Source organism: Erinaceus europaeus, chromosome 4 (assembly GCF_950295315.1).
Source record: "Erinaceus europaeus chromosome 4, mEriEur2.1, whole genome shotgun sequence".
Lineage (NCBI taxonomy): Eukaryota > Metazoa > Chordata > Mammalia > Eulipotyphla > Erinaceidae > Erinaceus > Erinaceus europaeus.
This window is the reverse complement of record NC_080165.1, coordinates 23,350,540-23,374,424: the sequence shown is the minus strand read 5'-3', so window position 1 is coordinate 23,374,424 and position 23,885 is coordinate 23,350,540. Positions and strand designations below refer to the sequence as shown.

General features: G+C 45.2%; 1 protein-coding gene across 3 annotated transcripts in view; it reads right to left on the bottom strand.

Annotated features, from left to right (window-relative positions):
- Positions 1 to 1,735: 1,735 nt before the first annotated feature.
- GRAP2 (GRB2 related adaptor protein 2) overlaps positions 1,736 to 23,885 on the bottom strand; it is a 77,112-nt gene continuing 54,962 nt past the window's right edge. For all 3 annotated transcript variants that reach the window (XM_060189004.1, XM_007519293.2, XM_060189005.1), the window contains 6 exons: positions 17,440 to 17,531; positions 14,078 to 14,197; positions 9,241 to 9,409; positions 6,270 to 6,434; positions 4,933 to 5,055; positions 1,736 to 4,074 (listed from right to left, as the gene is read on the bottom strand). In XM_060189004.1, coding sequence (XP_060044987.1) covers positions 3,895 to 4,074; positions 4,933 to 5,055; positions 6,270 to 6,434; positions 9,241 to 9,409; positions 14,078 to 14,197; positions 17,440 to 17,531 — 849 coding nt within the window. In that variant the 3' untranslated portion in view covers positions 1,736 to 3,894. The remainder of the gene's footprint in view (positions 4,075 to 4,932; positions 5,056 to 6,269; positions 6,435 to 9,240; positions 9,410 to 14,077; positions 14,198 to 17,439; positions 17,532 to 23,885) is intronic.

Sequence of the window (23,885 nt, the reverse complement as noted above, 5' to 3'; positions counted from 1 at the left end):
TAGCAGAAGGGGAAAGATGCAAGAGAAAATGAGAGGAGAGAAACACAAGAGGGGAAGGTGGCATATTCTGTCCTGTCTGATGGAAAGAGCACTCTGGTGACAAATTGCATTCATGGATGACTGTGAGGGACCCTGGATCAGAAGCAAAGCTTCTCTGGGGCCCATGGTGAAGGGCTACTCAAAGAGATGTAGTCTGTTGCCTTCCTTTATCCTTCCCCAAGCCCCTGGTCTGGTGCTGGAGGACATCAGGCCCACCAACCTGATCGGAGTCAGTTTCGAGTTTAAAGATTTCCTGAGGGACTGGAGACCATAAGGGGATGCCTGTGAAGCATGGAGAGCAGAGCTGTGCTGTCTTTCCTCAACTTGTGTATGTCTCTCCATACACAAGAGTGAAAAACTGGGCCACAGGGGCCACTTTGTGATGATACTGAGCATGCTTGAGGCCCAGGTTCAATTCTTGATGCCACATTGACAAAGAAAAAAAATTGTGGAAACTTTACATCATTGTCTGTAGTCTCTACTCATTTTAAAAGGAGTATTAGCAAGATTCTATTTGTGCATCGTCTGCCTGCCTTTTGATTCAAAGTTTTTGATACCTTTTTAAATGAGAGTCAGAGCAAGGTGATTTGAGGGGTGGGGTGTCATTTATGGTGTTCCATTTACTTCGTCTTTTTGTTTTTGTGTGGTGCTGGGGATCAAACCCAGGCCCTTAGGCAGGCATGCACTAGCCACCTCCCCCAGTCCAATTGCTCAATCAGTTGTGGAGATGAAGATGATAACCTAAGTTATCTGGATTGCCAAATAAGGAAAATGCCATAACAACTGCTTTGAATCTTTCTGTATCAGAACTAAAATGATTTATTTGTCAGCAACCAAGAAAAATACCTGATTATCCCTACACAAAGGGTGCAGTTAGATTTCTGTATTTCTCTTGCTTGCTGGCACTTTTCTTGCTCTTGCTATTCAAAACGGGGTCTGTGGCCCCAGCAGCATCATTGGCAGAGTTTGGTAGAAATACAGGATTGAACCGGGATCTGCTTTTTAATACACTCCCCAGGCAATTCAAAGACACATTAATTCTGAGAAGCCCCGCCTGAGATCACCTGAGGCCATGGAAAAGTGGGTGGTCAGGAGCAGGTGCCAGATACACAGAGTGCCACCAGTCTCAGCAAGAGCCTGAGATAACCCAACTGGTCCAGCAGGAACTGGCCTTTCTCTGGAAGTTGCCCCCTTCCAGGTCATGCTGCGTGCTGCAGCCAACCTTAGAGACAAAGTGCTATTTGCTGGTTGAGTGGTTGGTGAGAAGTGCCGGTAGGCGGTGAGGCTGGGCGTGGGGTAGAGTGGGGGTGGGGGGTATGTCCCAGGTACTGAAATGCTGAGTGGAAACTGAATCAGCAGAAAGGGAGAAGCAGCTCTGCATTGTGCCCCACCCTGTACAACACCACTTTATACAACACCAGGGGCTTAGGAGTCTGCCAATCCGTCCCTGTCCCCTGAGCTGGCTCCCCAGGGCCTTTTTGCTCTGTGGGGAGTTGGTATCACTTGGTTTATTTCCGAATTGAGTTGCACTGGGGTGCAAGGCAAGACTGCTTTAACACGTTGATTAAAGTGGCCCCTGTAATGACTTCTAGTGGAACATCCAGTTGCAGGGGCTTCCAGAAGCTCTGTGTACAATGCAGGCTTGGCCCTCCAGGCCTCCCCATCCCAGCACAGACAGACATCAGACACAACTTGGTGAGAGAAGAGTGCTTATTTTATTATTGCTTTCTGAGAAGTGTCTCAAGGCACAAAATCCAGGCCGGAACCAAGCCATTTCCCTCTGTTTAAATGGGGCTGGTCCTCCCACATAATCAGACAAATGGATAAGGTTTGTGGGCTGTTTAAAGCATATGGTTTGCAAATACTGTAAAATCAAACACTGCTTTCGGCTCTTATTTACTGTAACATGTTCATATCACCTAGCACCAGAATAGCGTATTAAGTCTCCTTAGCCCATCTTCTCTTCCTCTGTGTCCTTTTGTCTTCATTCTTGTGGTGTTGTCCCCCCCTCCACCCCTTCCACAGGGCTCATTTCTCTGCTCCAATTCCTCTTTCCCATCTGCTTGTTTCCCCCCCCTCCCCACTCTGCCTTCCCCAGCCTTGTCGTCCACTGACTTCGGCCTCTTTCCCCGCTACACATGCTGCTCCTTGATCTTTTAAAATGTCTTGGCTTCCTTTTCCTTCCCCTGATTTCATTTCCAAAGTCTGGAGACACTCTGCACTCTTGCTCAACACCCCCTGCCTCTCTTGGGTCCTTTTCTTTTCCCTCCCAGGACTCACTACAGAGTCCCTTTTGTTGTCTCTCTCTAAAGGCTATGTGGAGATCAGAGTCAAAGGGACACAGTCCACTTTACACTGACAGTGACTTCTGAGCCAGAAACCCTTTCTTCTTGTTGTATCACCTATGATATAACCCTTTCTTCCTGTTGTTTCAGCTGCAATAATAACTACCCTGGCCCTCCTTAGCTGGGAAGAAGACAATGAGACAGGCCCCTCAGCGATGCATGCTTTCATCTCTGAACACACACACAAACATACTCAGCCTTTCTATGAGCCCTCAGTGCAGGCACCTACGCTCCCAGCCACATTCCCCAGCTGCTGAGCTCCCTTCTCCTGTGTCCCTTCACTCCATCCAGGCTCATTTGTGCTACCTGTCACTTAGAGAATGAGCATGGTTCTATTTTGGGGTGATGGTGGAGAAACAGTAGGGTTCCTTTCTCCAGGTGCCACTCTCAGGGGAAGTGCCGGCAGTGGTTCAACTGTCAGATGGTACAGAAAGCTCATCCCAAAGTCTGCTCCCACCCAGGGTCTTAGTCAATTAACCAACCAGTCAATCAATTAAGCAAGAAACAAAGCAACCAAGTGAGCAGTTGCTAGTCACTGTGCTTGTGGAAAGGGCTTAGCTCTGTAATACTGGCAAGGCAACGTCAAAACCAAATTAAGCCAAGAGGGAAGACAAATCAAACACCAAAGAGACACTCCTGTAACCTTAAAACTTTTAAGTGTGCATGTGCACTAACATCCAGCACCCTGGCCATGGTTTTCTCATGCACGCTGTGGGATCTAGAATGCTGCCTTCTTATTAGCCAGGGAGACAGCAGTTACACCAAGTGAGCATCCGAGGGGGGTGGGGGGGACTTGTAAGACATTCCTGGGTTTCCCAGAGCTTAGTTCCTCATGGTATCTTTGCTTCTTCTTGTCAGCACAAGGAAGAGAGTAGGCTGAGGAACATTCATTGGAGGGAGATGGAGATCTTGGCTGAGCACTGACCAGGAGAGTAGCCTTGCCTGGGCCTCAGGGACACCCTCTGCTCTAGTCCTCCTTCAGCTCTGAGTGGCCCCCAGCTCAGATGTGCGCAGTTGCCCCTTGATTCTCAGCCATACAGTGTGTACACATGGAGAACAGGAGGGAATTTTCCCAGAAAGCCCCTGAGGTGTGTGGTGCTTGTAGCTAAATGAATTAGAACATGCCCCACCAAGTCCAGCTCCACCCTGCTGTTCTGCGTCCAATGCTGGGTGTGGATCTCTGCTTTACCACCCTGGGTGAACATTCCCAAGGCAAGAAGGAAGTGGTGTCACCTTAAGGACAAGATGAATTTCAGTTTCATTTTCCATCCCCCACCCCCACTTCTAATTCCTCCACTGCTTTCCAGTGGGGAGTAGAAAAGTAAGAAAGAATAAAATGCCCCAACTGAGTTCCTTTCATATTAGCCCATTACCCACTTAAGTTGCTAATAAATTAGTTATCAAATGTGTTATTCACAGGCAATGTGTATGTGTACTTCCAGATCCTCTTCCTTGCCCCTTCTCTTGTAGATGGCTTTGGAAAATAAGCCTGTGACTCCTCCAGAGAGCTTCATCGGCTTATGGGTGCCACATAGTTGGCAGGGAAGAGGCCCAGCCTATTGTATAGGCGGCCAGTCCACCAGGATGGGTTGGAGCTATCCAGGACTTCAATCACCTCTCCGCAGTGGAGTTCCAGCTCATCGTCCTCCAGGGCCTCAAAGTCGTACAGAACTCGGGCCCACCGCACTCGCTATTGGGGGAAATGGTTGCTGCTGAGCCAGGGTCTGGCCTTGGGGACCACTGTCACACAGAAGATCTGCTGGCCCCAAAGACACAGCCTGGACTACAGTTATCAGAATTCCGCAGTCCCTCCTGAGACAATTCTTGCCAACAGAGATTGTTATTCTCCAAGACTCCAAGAGAACATTTTTTCCCCCCTGCAGTGTTAGAACAAACCCTGGGCCTCGTACAGGCACAATACAGTTAAGCTGCTTCCTTGGGTCAAGTTATTTTATGTTATTTTGAGAGGAAGTAGGGAGGGGGCGGTGGAGAGGGGGAAGATGGATGGATAGATAATAGATAGATGATAGACAGATGATAGACAGACAGACAGACAGGCAGGCAGGCATAGCTCTGCCATCCATGGAGCTCCACCTGCTCTATCTCCCGTGCTGCCTTTGGTGCTCCCATGTGGAGCTAGGGAGCTAGCCCAGGGCTCTATACACTGAAGGAAGATGCTGTTCCCATGGAGCCCCCTCTGAGTTCTCCAAGAGAATCTATGAGCTCTACTTCCACAGCTGGTCTTTTCATTCTTTGTTTATGGCCAACAGAAAGGCAGCATGTTCAAAGTAACAGCTTGGTGAATCAAGCCAAGATATCCCAGCAATAAAGACAACTACTCGATCTCCCTCTGCCGAGAACTATGAGAACAGTGTGAGAGGAGGGTGGAAAGCTGGGATCAGAAACTCTTCCCCAACAATCCCTCACTGGGTTCCCACCACCTCTTTTTCGAGCTCTGTAAGTTTTTCATCTCCCGTGGAGGACCAGTTATTTCTCTAATTGGCTGTCCTGTCTCCTCCTTGGGGCCCAGACAGTGGGATTTACATACCCCAGCTGCTTGGAGTTGCACTGGGTCTGTGTGTCTCCGGTGCATGAGGGCAGCATTCATTTCGCTGGCTATTCCCATGCCACAGTGTCCGTCATTTATGTCAAGGCTCCCTCCTCGGCGTTCCTAGAACCAGAAGCAACAGAGGACCCATTATCATATTGCTAGAAGCATCCCTCTCAAGTGCCCTCCAGTGCTTTGTGAGGATGGTGTAAGCACAGCCAGCTTTCCAGGAACACTTGCTTAATGGTGACAATGAACCCTAGGTGAAGAGAGAGGTTAGAGTAACAAAAAGACATTAGCTTCTGAAATCAAAGCTAATGGCAAGTTTCATTTACTCAAGGACTGTTTGCCAGACACCTGTTACATACCTACTATGTACTAGGCCCTGGGAAGGGGTAGCTGGAAGACATATTTCAACAATCTTCGTAGGATGTCAGCTTAGAAGTGGAACCATACACACTTAGGTGATAAGTGAGGAGAGGATTTGAACACATGAGTTGGCCTCGGTAATCAAGGAAGGCTTCATAGATGAGGTGACTCTTGAACTCCAGGGTAAAAGAGTAAGATCAGATAGGAAAGGGCATTTGGAGCACAGGAATAGCATATACAAAGACACAAAGGCATGAGAGCAAACACAGTGAACCATGCAAGTAACTAAGGGTGGCGCCACATTGCTGGAGTGTGTGTTTGCAGATGGAATGAGGCAGGGAGCAGGACATGAGGCTGGGGAAATAGATAGGCAGCTCACAAAAGACTATATATGCCCTGCTAAGGAACTTAAGAATGATGCTATCTCACTGTATTGTCCATCTCGGTAAGCCACCTAAAATCCCATCTGGAACAAGGCAGGGAATGAGTAAATAAAGAAGCAAGGCTCCACTGTGCCTGCTAATCCATTTTTCTGTGGATCTCAACAGCCAGATGGGTTAAGGGGCATGAATAGATTCGGAATCATACAGATAGGAAGGTGAAGCAATTGCTCACTGAGTTCTCAGGGTAAGAGAGAGAAAGGGAGAGACAGAGAGAGAGAGAGAGAGAGAGAGACAGAGCTATTTAGGTCACTGAGACTTCTTTGCTAACTGTCATTTCCATAATCACCTTACTCTACCTGAAGCTTCTTTGTGAACTGTGATGAACCTGATAAGGTCAGGCCAGGCCTGGGATGTTCCTTCCACCATCATTCCTTGGACCATGATGGATCCCCAGTATTTTTTTTTCCCCCAGCAATGTAGGGAGTTGACACACACTAAGTTGCATCAGGACAAGATGATCTGAGTCTATGGGATGAGAAGGTTCCTCTCACTCCCATGTTCCCCCACTTTATTCTTTCTAGATACCTGGTGAAAATGGTTGTGCTGCAGATACCGCTGCTGTGATGGGGAAGGTCCTGGGGGGTACTGTGAGGGAGGGGGAGCAGGCTGATCTGACAATTTCCGGTTCATGGAAGGCCGAATTTCTTCTCCTCCCTGGGACCTCCGGTCTAGGCTATTGCCTCGGTGACCCTAGGAGAGAACAGACAGTGTGGATCCAGCCTCCTCTGGATTCTTTCCCACCCCGACACCCTTGTTCTCTATTCCCAGGTCTTGCTTATAGCAGTTCCAGAATATATTGGTCAGCTGGGTGTGGGCAACTTGAAGAGCATCAATGATTCAGATTCAGATACATTTCCCAAAAGTGGCCTACGCATCCCCAGGTTCTCTCATTTTGGGAAGATCAAGTCTTTGGTTCACAGACTAACATTTTCCATGTGGAATTCATTTAGCACATTCCTAGTGGGCTTTATATTTTCTGTGTAATCAAGCTTAAATGTTTCATTTCACAGACACAATGCCACTCCTCCTTATCACTTGTTGCCACACCGCTGGACATCCTACCTTCCAGATAAGCGCAGCTATTGACTGTGCATAATTTTGAACTGTTATTTACAACCTGGTGATAGAGACTCAAACAGCAACACTCTGGGAGCACCATGGAAACCAGGCTTGCTGCTGGGCATGTTGGAAAGGAGCAAGTCTTATTCCTCAATGCTACAGCAACCTCATGAATTAGAGCTATCTTCTTATTATTATTTAACAAACACAGGGCCCTGGGCTTGGTATATGCCAGGCATGGTTTTAAGCACTTTATAAATATGAATCATTTGATTCAGTTCAGTGCATTCCATGTTCCCTTTCATCTTTGCATGCTCATTCTGGTACATTAATGCCTCTGTTCATTTCCTGGTGAAAATAATTAAAATGATCTTGGTCCACCTTTATTTTTCTTTCTGGACTTTTATGTGCACTTGGTGGGAACGCCCTATTCTCTTAAGTCTCAGACTTAAAAACCAACTGATTGTTTGAAAGAAAGTGTTTTCTTCCATGAATTACATGCTGCTTTGGAAATCCCAATACTATTGCAAGTAGCTTGTTCCCTGGCATCTCAACTACTCTAGTCAATGCTTTTTCCCATAACACCAACCCTTATGACCAACTTATTTCTTTTGAAAACAAATTTATAAAGCGTGTGTGTGTGTGTGTGTGTGTGTGTGTGTGTGTGTGTATATGTGTGTGTATGAACTTACTTATGGAATACAAATGATCATTTTCTTAGTACCTACTATGGCCTAGATTCTGTGGCATGTGCTAAATATATTATTTCACTTCATTTTCACATTAGCCCATTGAAGGAGAGACTATGTTCTCTCCATTCTACAAATAATAATAAAAAACAGAATCCTGACACAACTTAGCCTGGCTAGGTTATAAGGGTAATTAGTGATGAGATCATTGTTTAAAGCCAGGACTGCCTGGTGAATTTCTAATGAAACCAAACCATTGGAACATTTTCTAATGTTTTAAGAGCAAGAAGACCAAGTCCAGTTTTCTTCTGCAATGCTAGCCCTACCCCCCAATCCTCTAACAAAGCTTACCCTGATGTGTTAGTCCTGAACTCTAGATTCTTCTAGAGTTTTAACTCTTCTATAATACCCCTATAGAAAGGCCCCTGATGGGAGTTGGGTGGTAGCACAGTGGGTTAAGCGCACGTAGCGCAAAGCTCAAGGACCAGCAGTAAGGATACTGGTTCGAGCCCCCGGCTCCCCACCTGCAGGGGAGTCACTTCACAAGCAGTGAAGCAGGTCTGCAGGTGTCTATCTTTCTCTCCCTCTCTGTCTTCCCCTCCTCCATTTCTCTCTGTCCTATCCAACAATGAAGACATCAATAATAATAACTACAACAATAAAACAACAAGGGCAATAAAAAGGGAATAAATAAATTAATTAATAAATTAAAAAAAAGAAAGCCCCCTGACTCCTTCATCTGGTAACTCCTGAGCTACACAGAAAACTGCAATATAGTGCTAGCAATAAATAAAGAATTACCAACATCCACAACAAAAACTAATGTGCTCTCAGTGCCTGTGGTACAATTAGAGATTATGGAAGAAAAGGGGTTATTTAAAGTGTCTTCTCTAACCTTTGAAACCATACTAAGTGGCAGACATCACTCCCATACCATTTTTTTGTTAATGTTGTTGTATTTGTCAGAGTCCTACCTCTCTGGGTCTATTTTTTCCCCATTTTTTAAAATTTGTGATTAATGACAAGTTATAAGATTGTAAGATTACAGTGCATGTTCCACATCACATATGGGTCTACTTTTTCAGGCAGAATAAGAGAGAGAGAATGAGAGGGAGATTCCACAACACTGACGTTTCCTTTAGTGCTTGCTGTGGGATCTGGGAGTTTGAACCCAGGACACATGCATAGCTTCCCAGATGAGCTATCTCACCAGCCCTCCATATAATTTTATATTATTATTATTTATTTATTTTTGCCCCCCAGGGTTACTGTTTGGGCTCAGTGGTGACTCCTGGTGGTCAATTTTCCTTTCCTTTTTTTTTTCTTTCTTTGTATTTTATTTTGTTTGATAAGACAGAGAAAAACTGAGAGGGGAAGAGGCAATAAAGAAAGAGAGAGAAAGATAGACACTTACAGACCAGACCTGCTTCACCAGTTATGAAGCATTCCTCACTGCAGGTAAGGAGCAAGGGCTTGAACTCAGGTCCTTGATCATGGTAATGTGTGTGCTCAGCTGGTCTGCCACCACCCAGCCCTGTTCTCAGACAATTTTAGGGATTGGAGAACTTCCCAAAGGCACATAGCCAGGAAGAAGTAAACTAGGATTTAAACTGAGCTCCAATTTTAGAACTGTTTTACTTTTCAGAAAGATCAGCAGACCTGCGCATCAAATGCAGGGTCTTGCTGCTTCACGTACACCCCAAGGCCTAACATCTCTGGACTGGGGCTACTTGGGACTGGAAGCATACCTGGTCTTCTCGGGTCCTGTCCCTCAGGAAGATCTGCTTCTGTTTGGAGATAGATGTCGTCCTGTAGAAGTCCACCAACTTATTTAAGGATGGAAACTTTTCTGTCCACAGGAAATAATTCCCCTTGTTGTCTCTCATGACTTTGAAGTGCTGAACATCATCCTCATGCCTAGAGATCAAGGTAAATCCAAATTGTGTGTCATGTTGACAGTCCCCCCCCCCCCCCAAGGATGATACGTTTGGTTTGGGCAGAAGATGGAGCTATGGATGGATTCCCCCACCACTGGCCTGCATACTGTTCCAATCATTATGAGAAGAACTGTTCAGGGCAAAGGCTATATTAGAGGAAATTTCTATGACAACAGAGGGTAATCTGCTTCCTCATATAGAAGCCAACTTTTTCAAGGAAAAAAAATGTTCTGAGTGCTTAAAGACTAAAGAGGTAAAGAGCTTTTTCATAATGTTTATTTGAAATCTACCAACACTTGAGTTCCTCGGCCTCTGCCAAATCTCAGATGGGGTGAAGTAGAGGAATTTTTTTTTTTCTGGTGGCCTCTATAGTCTTGTTATCTTTCTGTTGTCAGAAGTACTCAGAAGTAGCTCCTTGAAGCCTACGAATAAGCTCTAGATGATAAGAAACAACCTGAGAAATTGGTCATGCTTTGTTTTTTACACTATCTTGGTCTTGGTTTCTGTTTTGCATATATGAAGTTACAAAGTACCTTGAGGTCTGAGAGGGATGTTATATAGAATTGTGGAGTTCTAGGGAGTTGGGCTGTAGCGCAGTGGGTTAAGCGCAGGTGGCACCATGCAAAGCACAAGGACCGGCGAAAGGATCCCGGTTCGAGCCCCAGCTCCCCACCTGCAGGGGAGTCACTTCACAGGCGGTGAAGCAGGTCTGCAGGTGTCATTCTCTCCCCCTCTGTCTTCCCCTCCTCTCTCCATTTCTCTCTGTTCTATCCAACAACAACGACAACAACAATAACTACAACAGTAAAACAACAAGGGTAATGAAAGGGAATAAATAAATAAAATAAATATAAAAAAAATAATTGTGGAGTTCTAATTGGAGAGAATGTCAGAGATTCTTTGGACTTACTTCTCCGTGTTGCAGGTGAGTGCACAAAGGCTCAGAGAGGTAGAGAGGAGGGGCTGGGTGGTGGTGCACCTGGTTAAGTGCACATATTATAGTGCACAAGGACCCAGGTTCAAGACCCCAGTCCCCACCTGCAGAGCGAAAGCTTTGCGAGTGGTGAAGCAGGGCTGCAGGTGTCTATCTCCCCCTCCTCTCAATTTCTGACTGTCTCTATCCAATAAATAAAAAATAAAAATAAATAAATAAATAAAATAAAAAGAGGTATAGAGGCTTGGTCAAGTTCACTGTGCCATGTGCGCTTAACCTGCTAAGCTACCTACCGCCCAGCCCCCCCCTCCCCCCAGTCAAGTTCATTGTGGGAGAGAGGCAGAACTGAGGCCCTGGCCTCTGAGTTCAATCTACTGAGCTAGATCTATCATAAATGGCATATGTATTAAATTCTCTTATTTGTTTTTGAAAGGCATTTTATTTATTTTTATTACTTATCAGATATAGACAGAGGAAAATTCAAGAGGGAAGGTGAGATAGAGAGGGAGAGAGAGACCCACAGCCCTGCCTCACCACTCTTGAAGCTTTTCCCCTGCACCACCACCCAGTCCCCCAGTAACTTCTAGATGAATATCTTTTGCTATCAGTCTTGAATCACAAGTGGTAGACAGCACATTTGTACCAGGGCTAAAGAAATTAGAGGGAGGGTTGGGCTTTTGCTAATAGGCTCAGTCTCATTTTTGGATGTTAAGTTCATCTGTCAAACAGATGTACATTCATATCTAAATATAAATTGGTGTTGATGATTGTCTGATCTAGCAGAAAGATCAGGAATTCAACAATATTTTGAGAGTAAAGACATCCTTAAAGATTAATGGAGGTTTTTTTTTGGGGGGGGGTAGGGATGGATTTAGTGGTCTATATTCAGTAAGGGATAGGAATTCCCCCCCCTTCATTTGATAGGACAGAGATAAATTGAGAGGGATAGTGAGATAGAGAGAGTCACCTGCAATACTTGTTTCATTGCTCATATAGGTGGGGATCAGGGGCTAGAACTTGAGTCCTTGTGCATGGCAATGTGTCTGCTTAAGTGGGTGCACCAACTCTCCACTGCCCAACCTCCAGGGACAGGGATCCCGATCTTTGGTCTCCTCCTACAGGCTGAGCTTTGCTGGTAGCCAGATGACCCCACATGATGATGTCTGCTTTGAGGATGGGGGTAGTAACCAACTTTTCGCAACACTGCACAGTTCTCTTCTAGGTTTGACCGCTAACAAGTACTCTTTTTTCCCTCCTCTTCACACCATGACCACATGGATTAACTCATAGTTATCACTTCCCACATCTGGCTGAGGAGGAGGGAAGGTTCTTGTGATATTACAATTATTCATCCACCCTTCTTAAACTAACTCAGAGTGCAAAATATTAACTCTTTCATTTTCATACTTGTGATGATAGATACCAGGGCTACTGCTGGTCACCTGGGTCTATGGAGAAAGTGTGGCTCAACTATCGTCTTAGGTCCCAAGTGGGCAGAGAAAAAAGGGTGAAACTCAGGGCTCTTAGACTCTGAAGTCTGGTTTTTCTGACTCTTAACAAATGCTAAGTGAGAGAATTACAATTAGCTCTTAATTATCTGTGCCCATGACAGAAAGCAGATGTATAAAAAAGTAAAAAATGATGTTGCTTTGGAATATATTATATGACATTTCTACAGAAGGCGTAATAATGACTAAGGTAATAATCACCATAATGAGAAGCTGCATAGTCTTAATAGCAGGGGAAGACTTTGGCAGGAGTCAAGGTTGACTGCTTTGTTGAATTAACTTCAGCCAAGGAGCTATAAGCCACAGTTCTTAAGTGAAAACAGCCAGAATCTGCATCATGCACACTGAAGGCACCATGAGATGCTCTTCAGTCTAAACATTTGCTTGTTCTAGTCTATAGTCAGGGTTCTTGAGAAACAGACTTGACTTATAAGACGTATTAATGGAGCAGCATTTCATTAATTAAGACCTAGCATATTTAGAATTTGTGATATGCAGTACTGACATAAGCTAAAATTTACCATCGCCAAAGCTTTGAAGCAGAATGTTTTAGTTTAGGAAATTCAGAGTTTGTGTGAGATTGTAAGACACCAGAGACCAAGCTATGTTTGAGCCCTCTAGCAACACATGTGCATACAAAAGCCAGACTGATTACTTTAAGTGCTTCCTCTCTATTCCTTAAGAATATCCACTCCTGGGGTGGGGTGGGGTTGCACCCAGTTGAGAGTGTATGTCGTACTTCACAAGGAACCAGATTTAAGCCCACAGTCTCTACCTTCTGGGAGGAAGCTTCAAAAGCAGTGAAGCAGCACAGCAGGCATGTCTGCTTCTCTCTCCCCCTCTATGTGCCTCCTCTCTTTCAATTTCTCTCTGTCTCTATCCAGTAAATAAGCAACGTATTTTTAAAAACGACTTTAAAAATACTCATTCTTCCTAAGTAGTAAAACAGCCTCGGTTCCTTACCTGCAAGTGGACTTAGGTACTTAGTACACTCAGGGTGCATGCCTTTCAAAATATATTCAGAAATCGAGACCTACGTTTCCTGTCACTTAGCTTGACAGTGAGGTTTTACCATCCAGCTGGGCATGCCTCCTCAACAGCTACCGGCATTATTTCTTGCACTTTCACATGTGGTCACAAGGCTGCTACATGACTTGCAATCCCTGATACGCTGACCACATGCAGTTTGCTCAGACTTAGGACTTGTGAGCCTGGGGCTGTGTCATGTTTCTGCCTGAACTGAGTCACTTCCTCCTGGGTGCTGCATATGCATATCAAATCAGTAAGATTTTGCTGTTACAGCCCCCTCCCACCTGCACCTCTCCACTAACCCTTTTGTGGTAATGCGTAGAGGTAGCTTTTCTTTTGGAGCACGTAACTATATCCGCATAAATGCCCTGTAGCAACAACGTAAGATTTTTACTCTGGGGAGTTGGTCAGTAGCACAGCTGGTTACGAGCAGGTGGTGCAAAGCGCAGGAACCCGTAAGGATTCCGATTCGAGCCCCCCCCCCCCCCCCCCCGCTCCCCACCTGCAGGGGAGTCACTTCACAGGCGGTGAAGCAGGTCTGCAGGTGTCTGTCTTTCTCTCCCCCTCTCTTGTCTTCCCCTCTTCTCTCCATTTCTCTCTACCCTATCCAACAATTAATGACATCAACAATAACAATAATAACCACAACAAGGCTACAACAACAAGAGCAACAAAAGGGGGGGAAATGGCCTCCAGGAGCAGTGGATTCATGGTGCAGGCACTGAGCCCCAGCAATAACCCTGGAGGCAAAAAAAATTATTAAAAAAAAAAGTTTTTACTCTGGCCTTTCCTCATACTTCCATCAGCAGAGGGAGGTTAAGATTTAGATCCCTAGGTGGGTGCTTCCCTTCCTTCTCTCTTTCTTTCCTTCCACGAATACTCTTTGTCCACCTACTGGATACAAGGTGCTATTAAAAGCATGTTGATACAGTAAATAAAAAGTCCTATCCTCCTAGAAGTACTTGGGCTAGAGGAGGACGGAGATGAATATACACACAATTTTGGCCAGATGCCAGTGTACTAAGGAGTTGTGCACAGAAAGAAAACACATGGCATCACAACTGCTATATTGCCTAGGCCTTGTGGCTACCACACTCCAGATCATTAGGTCATGCTCAGAAGGTCACCTCATGGCTTCAACGGTCTGGGTCAGGGGGCTGATGAGGATGATGAGTACCTGACAGAAATGGAGAAGTCTCCTGGGGAGCTCTGGCTGGCCCGGATGATGAAGAAACCAATCTCCTTGCCCATGAGTAAGTTTTCTGCTTGGTGTCGTGAGAGGCCTTCATGAAACCATCTATTGGTTGGATGAGATAAAACCAGAGGATCTTAATCAGATGCCAGTAGATAGGAGGGGGATGGTGAAGGAGAGGTAACATAAAGGGACAGGGGACTTGGTTTGACAGAGAGCAGCGAGATATTAGGGGAGTTGGTGCTTTTGAAAGAAAACAAAAATTTGCAGCCACGATGAGTACATCTTCCCCTTGAAGCACCCACTTCATTCCTTGCCTCCAGGAGAAATCTCTCTCCAGCTTGGAGAACCTGATTTGTGGTAATGCAACTGCACCAAAATGGGAGAGTGTGGGAGTAACTCTGCGGAAATGGCTCCTGCTGGCAGCTCTGTGGGAGTGTCACTAGGAAGGAACCCCAGGAGCAGGTGGGAAGGGATAGCTCCAGAAATTGACATGACTGCCTGGGGTGGGCAGGGCTTTGGGTGCTTGCCCTGAGGTGAGACCCAGTGGGCCAGAGTTCTGCTGACTGGGTGTTGTGATGCGCCAGGCACCCAGCCATATAACACACACCTGGAAAAGAGAAAGTGAGACTCACAACAGTCAGAAAGCAGAGTTTACATTGCTGGTTCCTGAGCCCTCCCCTGAAAATCCAGACTGGAAACTCATTTTTATTTTGGACACACACACACACACACACACACACACACACACACACACACACACACACATCAGAGGACCTGCACTTCCAGGGGAGCAGCAGGGGGCAGTCTCTGGAAGAGTTGCTGTGTGGCAAGAGAGGAGAAGGCCAAGCAAGTCCTCAAGGGCAAGAAAATAGTGGCTTCAGGCTCAGGGCAGGAGGCCAGACACCACTTCCATGCAAAGGAAAGTGAAATGAGTGTTTGTAATCACTTCACAGTCCACTGTGGGTGGGTCTGTGTCCCATTGTTTAGAGGGAGCTGCCATAGTTGCTAGCACTGGAAGGCTTACCTGCATGGCCCTTTATGAAAGTCAGTGACCATGGCACTGGATTTGTGAGCTGTTCTGAGCTTCCTGAGCACCTGAACTCCAGGCAGGAATGGCAGAGGGATGGCTTTCTTCTGCACCTGGAACTGCAGGGGAAACCTAGCCCTGCACTGAGGGTTTCCTACAGCTGCTGACTAGGGACAGTACCGGAGGATTTACCATACAGCCCATGGATCTGGATAAGAGATCACAGCATCACTGCCCTGTGTAGGTAATGCTATGGGGTGGGGAAAGGAATGGGTCAGGGCTTCATTATAAGATGCCATTACTAAACTATTCATTCATTCATTCATTCATTCATTCATTCATTCATTCATTCATTCGCTTTAATTAAGCACATTTACTATGTGCTAGATTCTTTTCTGTGCTCTGGGGATTTTTTGGTGAGCAAAATTGACAGTAATCTCTAGCCTCTTGGAATTTACATTTTAGTGGGGCCATGTGGGGGTTGGGCTAGGGGAGGAAAACAGTAAAACACATGTCGAATGACGATTAGTGCTGAGGAGAAAATGAAAACAGGAGGGCTGGAAAGTGGGGAAGTGATTCGAAGGTGATGGAAGGGCCTTACTGGGAGGAGGTATTTTATTTATTTATTTATTTACTTACTTACTTACTTACTTACTTACTTATTTATTCTCTTTTGTTGCCCTTGTTTTATTGTTGTTGTTATTGATGTCATTGTTGGATAAGACAGAGAGAAATGGAAAGAGGAGGGGAAGACAGAGGGGGTGAGGAAGATAGACACCTGCAGACCTGCTTCACTGCCTGTGAAGTGACTCCCCTGCAGGTGGGGAGCTGGGGGCTCGAACCGGGATCTTTACGCCAGTCCTTGCACTTTATGCCACCTGCACTTAACTCTCTGCACTACTGCCCGACTCCTGGGAGGAGGTATTCTAAACCTAAAGCAGATTGGGAGGATAAGGAGGAACCTGCAAAGGGACTGCGCAGGAGCAGCCTGGGAAGGGAGAGAAGCAGGAAGAAGGGCATCCTGGAAGCTAAATGGATGTGTTTCACCAGAAGAGAAAGATCCCTCACATGAAGCCTTGCTGAGGGGGAAGTGACTGGGAAGCCATGGTCCCCTCTGATCTTGATGAAAAGGGTTTTGAAAGTATTCAAAGGGTTCTAGAGAGAGCAGAGCTCAGGCTGTAGGAGAACAGTGGTAGCTGGAAGGGAGCTGGGATGAAGGGTTTACCTGTCTTGCTTTGGCAAGGTGGAAGCCATTGCAACATCTTTGTTTGCTGATTGGAATGATCTGGCAGAGAGGGAGAGCAAGTTATATGGGAGCGAGGGGGAGAATTTCTGCAAGAAGCACAGACAGTTCTTTCTAAACAGCTGCAGGAAAGGCAGAGCATCTGAGCACAGTTACAGGAGGTGGGTGGGTGCAATGAGTCAGGCTGGGGGTGGCATAGAGGGGTTTTTCTGGTGGCTTCCATTGTCCCAGTGAACCTGGAAGTGAGGTCATCAGCAAGAGTGCAGCTGGGTGGAGCTGGAAGTGTGAGGACCCAGCGAAAGTATTCGTCTGGAATATCATGAGGCAGCATATAGGACCCAGCTGAGGACAGAGGTCATATAGGTTCATGGTGAGTGTTGCAGCTGCACCTCACTACTTGGGTTTGCTAACACTCTCTTGCTGGTTGGGCTACATTCTGGCTCTCAGAGATTAGATTCCTATCTAACCCTTGTGGTCAATTCTTGAGACAGACAAGAGTCAATCTCAAATTTTCATTTCCTCTTTATGAAGGGAATTCCCCCATTTTCTCCACTGACTTTCTCATGGGCGTGAGCATGGTTTAAGGAAGGCCAAGAATATCCTTCCTTTCTTGCCCCTCTGCCCACTCCCCTACCCCCCTTAAGGGCTGAGAGTTATTTGGGGTACCTAGTTAGGATAGAAGGTAGGGTGGGAGACAGTGGAGAAGTGTCTTGAAGCAGCAGCTCTTGGAAAGGGGCATTGGAATTCCTGGAAACCCTGTGATTGCAATTACAGATGATTTTAGTTTATAAACTTAAAATAGGCCATACGTGCACATGGTATACATGCAAAAGGCAATACAGTAAAATGAAAATCTCCCTCCCACCACTGGCCTTCAGCTGTGCGGCTCCCTCTCCAGAGACAACCATTTCTGACAGTGTCTGGATAATTTTAGTGACAACCGAAAAAGAAAGAGGGAGGGAGGGAGAGGGAGAGGGACAGGGAGGGAGAGGGAGGGAGAGAGAGAGAGAGAGAGAGAGAGAGAGAGAGAATGTGTGTGTAGCCCAGCTTAGCAGGCAGGCTGGAAATACTTACTCAGGGAACTGGATGTCTATAAAATTCTTGGGCACGTAACCTTCTTGGCTTCGTAGTTCCGCCTTGAACCACTCCTCTTGGTTACTTAAGATCTACATGGACAAGAATGAATGGTAGATGTTATGGAGATGACATTAAGTATCATCAGAAAGAGATTTAGGGCAAAAAAAATTTTGCCCTTTTGGGTTTAGAGAAAAATAAGGAAAATAAAGAGCTACACAGCTGCTCAGGTCCAGGAGCAGCAGGCTTATCTTTGGAGTGTGACTTCTCTTGACCTCAAGCTATTTCTGTTCATTTGTGCTCATGTGACCCCACCATGGCTTGGCCTCTCAGATTCAGCACTCAGGGACATCTCCAAACACTTTTCTCTTTTTAATTTAGAAATTTACTTGTCCTAGTTCTTAACACTTAAGATCCTCTCCTGGGTGCATGGTGGGAAGACAAGAGAGGCGACTCCACGGTTTTTTCTTCTCTACCAGGTAATCCAGACATCTCCCCCAAAGTTTAATTCCTCCTCCTCCTCTCCTGTCTTCTCACCCTTCTTCTGCTCTTCCTCCTTCTACTCTTTTTTCTTTTTTTTTTAACAAGCAGATTAAGTTAAACACCCAAGTGGGACTGGCTTTGAAATAGTAACTCTGTGTTCACACTTCATGTGCTTCACAGTTTGGATGTAACTCTAGGGAATTGGAATGCTTTCAGTTTAGCTTGCTTTTAGAACCAGATCACAGGCAAAACCATAAGTTCAGACACTTTCTGTATGGTGCTACCATAAATGTGGCCCAGATGTTATCGTCCACCTTGTTTACTCATATGACTTATCTGACTTGGCTCTATGTGGCTTCTGGTTATTTCAGAAATCAAGTTTCACCATTCAAGACAAACATTTGCCTTCTCTTCTACCCCTTCCAGCCCTCCACTGAGACTGTTTCTATTTTTCTCCTAAAGTCCATGGACTAGACCAGAAGACTAATTCAAAAGGTGGATGGCAGAGCAAGAAAGAACCTCAGAGAGAGAAGGAACCTTGATGAAGTCATTGAGTCACCAGATTTGCCATCCAGAAGCTTTCTTACTTACAGACTTTGTATGAGAAACAATAAATCTTCATTATTGTTAAGTTTCTTTTTCTGTGATGGAAAATTTCTTAACTGATAGATGGATAGTGATAAAGGGAAACCAAGAGATGGACAGGGAAGGTTCCCTAGAAGAGAGGCCATCTGGGTTGCCCAGGTGTAAAAGGAGTTGCCCAGACAGCAAGCACTTCAGAGTTGAAGGGCTTTAGGATCAGAGACAGCCCAGTGCATTCTGGGAATTAAACTCTACTTTAAAAATTAATTTAATGGGATTCAGGCTGTAGCACAGCAGGTTAAGCACATGTGGCGCAAAGCACAAGGACCGGAGTAAAGATCCTGGTTCGGAGTCGCTTCACAGCCGGTGAAGCAGGTGTGCAGGTGTCTATCTTTCTCTCCCCATCTGTCTTCCCCTCCTCTCTCCATTTCTGTCCTATCTAACCAACAGTGACAACAAAAATAACTACAACAACAAGGACAACACAAGGGAATAAATAAATAAATAAATATTAAAAATTAATTTAATAGCAACAGAGAAAACTAGAGAGGGAAGGGGGAGATAGAGAGAGAGAGAGACAGAAAGCTGTCTGCAACAATGCTTCACTGTTCATAAAGCTTCTCCCCTGCAGGTGGGGACTGGGGCTTTGAACCCTGGTCCTTAATATGTACACTCAGCCAGGGGTGCCACTACCAGCCCCATTATCTCCTCCTTCCTTCTTTCCTTCCTCCCTTCCTTCCTTCCTTTCTTGAAACAGCACAGCTCAGCTCAGCTTTCAGTCACGGTGATGGTGGTTGTGGAGGAATGAATTTGAGACCCAGGAGCCTTGGGGCATGAGAATATTTTTGCATTACCATTATTTCCCCCACCCTAGGAATTTAGATTGTGATCCCAGAATAAGAGAAGGAAACTAGAGGTATAAGAACTTGCAGCCTATGTTTAAAGAAAAACAAAACAAAACAAAACAAAAAAACAACTTGGGGATGGGGGTAGATAGAATAATGGTTATGCAAAGAAAGCCTCATGCCTGAGGCTCTGAATTCCCAGATTCAGTTCCATACATCACCATAAGCAGTGCTCTGGTATTTAAAAAAAAAAAAAAAAAAGCAATACAAAACAAACTTTGGATTTTTATCTTGAAATTTATGGAGAGCCATTAAAATATTTTAAGCAAGGGGATCACAGTGAGAATTAGAGTTATGGGGACAAGGGAGGTAGCTCAGCAGGGAAAGTGCCTGCTTTCTATGGATAAGGTTCTGGGTTTGATACCAGGGACCATCTGAGAACATAACGGCAGAGGTGAGTGGAATTCCATGCATTATGGAGTGATGCTTTGTTCTGTCTCACACTCTGTCTCTAATAAAATCAAATTGGGCTTGGGGGGTGGCTTAGCACTAAAGTGAATCCACAAGATCTTGGCATCACATTAAAAAAAAAGAACTGGAGTTTTAAAAAAGAGAGCTGTGTCAGAGTGTGAAGATGGGTGGTAGGGTAAGAGTCAGAAAGAGGGGAAGCTGTAGAAAGACAAGCGTAGCCATTCAGTCAAGGGATGACGTGGAGATATATTCTGAAGAAGTTCAGGAAGCAAAGATAGGTAGGATTTCATGATAGTTCTCAGGAGCTGAGGGAAAGGGTGATTTTGGGATGACTTGGGATTCCTGAACAGGTGGTGATGCCTTCACTAAAATAGAAAGTACAGGAGCAGGATGGGGCTGAGGAAAAACTCATGGAGTTCAGATTGCCCAAGGGTGATTCCAAGTTGCTCCTGGGACTGCCTAGGAAGAAGAGCTCTGTGAGGAGCTGGAGATGTGAGTTTGAGCCAAGGAGGGAGGTTGGGATTTCTGAGATAGTGGGAAGTGGGTGGAGTTAAAATCCTAGAGATGAGAACAAAATTCAGAAGGGCCAAGGGAATGAAAAACAGTGATGACCTAGTTCTACGGTCACTCCTGAGGTGGAAGGAAAGGGATAGCCTTTTGAGAAGACTTAGTTTTTCTGCTTCGGCCCTGGACTAGCAATGTGAGTTCTGGCAAGTCAATTATCTTTCTAAAAACAGGGGCCATGAAAACCAGCCCGAGTTTCACAGAGCTGATGTGAGGATCAAACAGGATCTGGTACCTGAAAGCATTTCAGAAAGTGTGTGCTGTTTTCTTCTTTTCAAAATATGATTCTGTAAAATGTGATATGCCTATGAGGAAGGATTCTAGCACTGAAGGACATAGAAGGGTTTATCAGTTCTGTAAAGCATTATACTTGTCTGTTTTGGATTTAATTATGGGTTTTGAAGAAATAAAAGTGTGTCCCATATTTGAATTCTTGAATTGCTGAGAACAGAAAACTTTATAGTTTCCGACATCAAATGTAACTGTTGGTATAACTAAGGGCCTGCGGGTATGTGTGTGTTGGGGGGTGGATGGCGGGAAGCAGAGAATCTAGGTCAAAGGAACTAGGAAACTCGGTATCAGTGGTTTACAGAAAAGGAAATCAAGGACAGATGCCTCCAGATAACTTCCCCCGCCTTTATGACTTTGGAATTCCTTTCTCCCATCACATGGGGATATGTTGCTTGACCTGGGTAGCAAGTGTGGAATACGAAGGAGAACAGGGAGGAGGTTAAAAAGGCCATTAGGAAACTGGCTCATCACAGCAAGAACCACACTTTATACTTAGTTCTTTGACCTGAAACCAGCTGTAATTTTAGTAATTATGGCTCACGTCCACCTACCTCCTTTTGAAACGGAAAGATTATCCCTCAATGCTGGCCATTTCTCAATGCCACTTGGTGCTTAGATCGAGTTCCCAAGGAGGTGAATTGATAGGCTTTTTATGGTGTAGAGAGGGCAAGGTTTTAAAAAAAAAAATCCCTATATGTTAACTCTTTTTTCAGCCATTAGGTTCCAGATACTACCATGATGCCAATCAGACAACCCTGGACAGACAACCCCACCAATGTGTCCTAGAGCCCAGCTTCCCCAGAGCCCCAACCCACTAGGGAAAGAGAGAGACAGACTGGGAGTATGGATCGACCTGCCAATGCCCATGTTCAGTGGGGAAGCAATGACAGAAGCCAGACCTTCCACTTTCTGTACCCCATAACAATCCTGGGTCCATACTCCCAGAGGGATAAAGAATAGGAAAGCTATCAAGGGAGGGGATGGGATACAGAGTTCTGATGGTGGGAACTGTGTGGAGTTGTACCCCTCTCATCCTGTGGTTTTTGTCAGTATTTCCTTTTTATAAATAAAAAATTTTAAAATAAATAAATAAATTTAAAAAATCTCATTTTCTATAAAGAATGATATATGAGGGGCTGTATGGGGAGGCGGTTTCCTCCTGCTCTTCTTGGCCCAGGTGCCTTAGCTTCCTGTTCTTCTTATCTCTCTCTCTGTTCAGTTCCCCCCATCTCTTACCATCATGCCAACTTGAGCAAGGGGTTCAGTTTTAAACACACAAAGTCTCACACTTAAATTTATTGTAGCTCAATTCTCATAATATTGCCTAGAATGATAATTATTTCCTGGGTTATGTGGTCTGAGAATAAATTATATGTGGGAAAATGACAAAATGTATGGTGTTTTTTTTTTAATTGGATAGAATTACAGCTTTTAGAAGCATAGCAGAAATCTAAAGTATTGTATAAGTTAATTATGTAGGATTAATTCTTCATGCATTTAGGTTGATGCTTTAGTAGGAAGATGTATGCTTGAGTTAGATGTCTTGTCGAAGGAGGTAGAAATGGACTGGGTCAGAAGCCATTAGTTTAAAGCAACTCACAAATTTAAGTGGGAAATGGAAGTCAGGCACCTTATGTAGCTACAGGTGTGGAGGTTTGTGGCTTGAATATGAAGCATACCATTCTTGACTTTTCAAATGTTTCTGCAATGGGAGCAATAGGATCAAGTTATTTGGCAGGAGTTCCCTGACCACCATCTTGTTTACCATTCTGTGTCAGCCAGGAATTAGTGGGCACCTAGTTGCTGAGAATACACAGATGGATTAGCTGGGGAGCTCATCCTACAATAGATGGTTTGGTGGTAAGTTTGTTATACATGTTTTGGTACCTTCTAGTGACAAAGTCTGTTGAATCTTTTAGCATGAAGGGCCAATCATGAAAAGGCATCGCAGGAGATAATTGCGGGGACAGTCAGATATGGCTTTGAAAACACCTACGAGGATGTTGAAGTGTTATTGTATCTGGAAGGGAGGGACAGACAGGGATATAGAGACACAGAGACATAAGGAGCACAGAAGGGTTGCTAACCATGGTGATACATATATTCAGTAGAACTCAGTCAACAAACTCCACTATTTTTTTTTAACCACTACAACTATAATGAGTAGAATTTGGAAGCAAAAAGGGGGATGGGATGGGAGCACACTGGCTTTCTGACAGGATTCTAAATGAGCATGCAGAAATGCAATTTAACAAGTCCAGAAGTATGTCCCAAACACTCATGTTGGGCTGTGACTTGTAGTAGATACTGAGAAAATACAAAGATGAAGGGGGGTGGCCTGTTCTCCTGGCACTCATGGGCCCAAGGATGAATCAGCCCACCCCTCCATTCCCTCCCTCCCTCCCTCACTCACTCACTTCTTCTCTCCCTCCCTCCCTTCCTTCCTCCTTCCTTCTTTCCTTCCACTTATTTATTTTTTAATCTTTATTTAAAGGATAGAGACAGCCAGAAATTGAGAAGGATGGGGGAGATAGAGAGGAAAAGAGACAGAGAGACACCTGAAGCACGGCTGCACCACTCTCAAAACTTCCACCCTGCAAGTGGGGACCGGAAGCTCTAAGCTGGGTTCTTGTGCACTGTAGCATGTGCGCTCAACCAGGTATGCCACCACCTGCACTCCTTCCTTTCCTTTCCTTTCCTTTCCTTTCCTTTCCTTTCCTTTCCTTTCCTTTCCTTTCCTTTCCTTTCCTTTCCTTTCCTTTCCTTTCCTTTCCTTTCCTTCCTTTCCTTTCCTTTCCTTTCCTTTCCTTTCCTTTCCTTTCCTTTCCTTTCCTTTCCTTTCCTTTCCTTTCCTCCCTCCCTCCCTTCCTTCCTTCCTTCCTTCCTTCCTTCCTTCCTTCTTTCCTTCCCTTCCCCACCCATTAGGGAAGGCCGACTTTCTGTTCAAACCCTGTGGCAGACCTGGCCCATGCCCTTACAGAGTTTTGGCAAGTGGAGTCACCAACACTCAAGATCTCACAGGGTAGGGCATCCATATTAGATGGGCACACAGGGTGTGCAGGAGCACGGAAGCTCAGTCTGCTCATAGATGGTCTGTGAGGCTAGATCATAAGTGCCCTGAATGAAGTATGCGTGAAATGCTGTGGAAGAGCTGAAGGTGGAGTGTCATGTGCTAGGGGAGCAAGGACAGGAAAGATTTACTGAGGGATT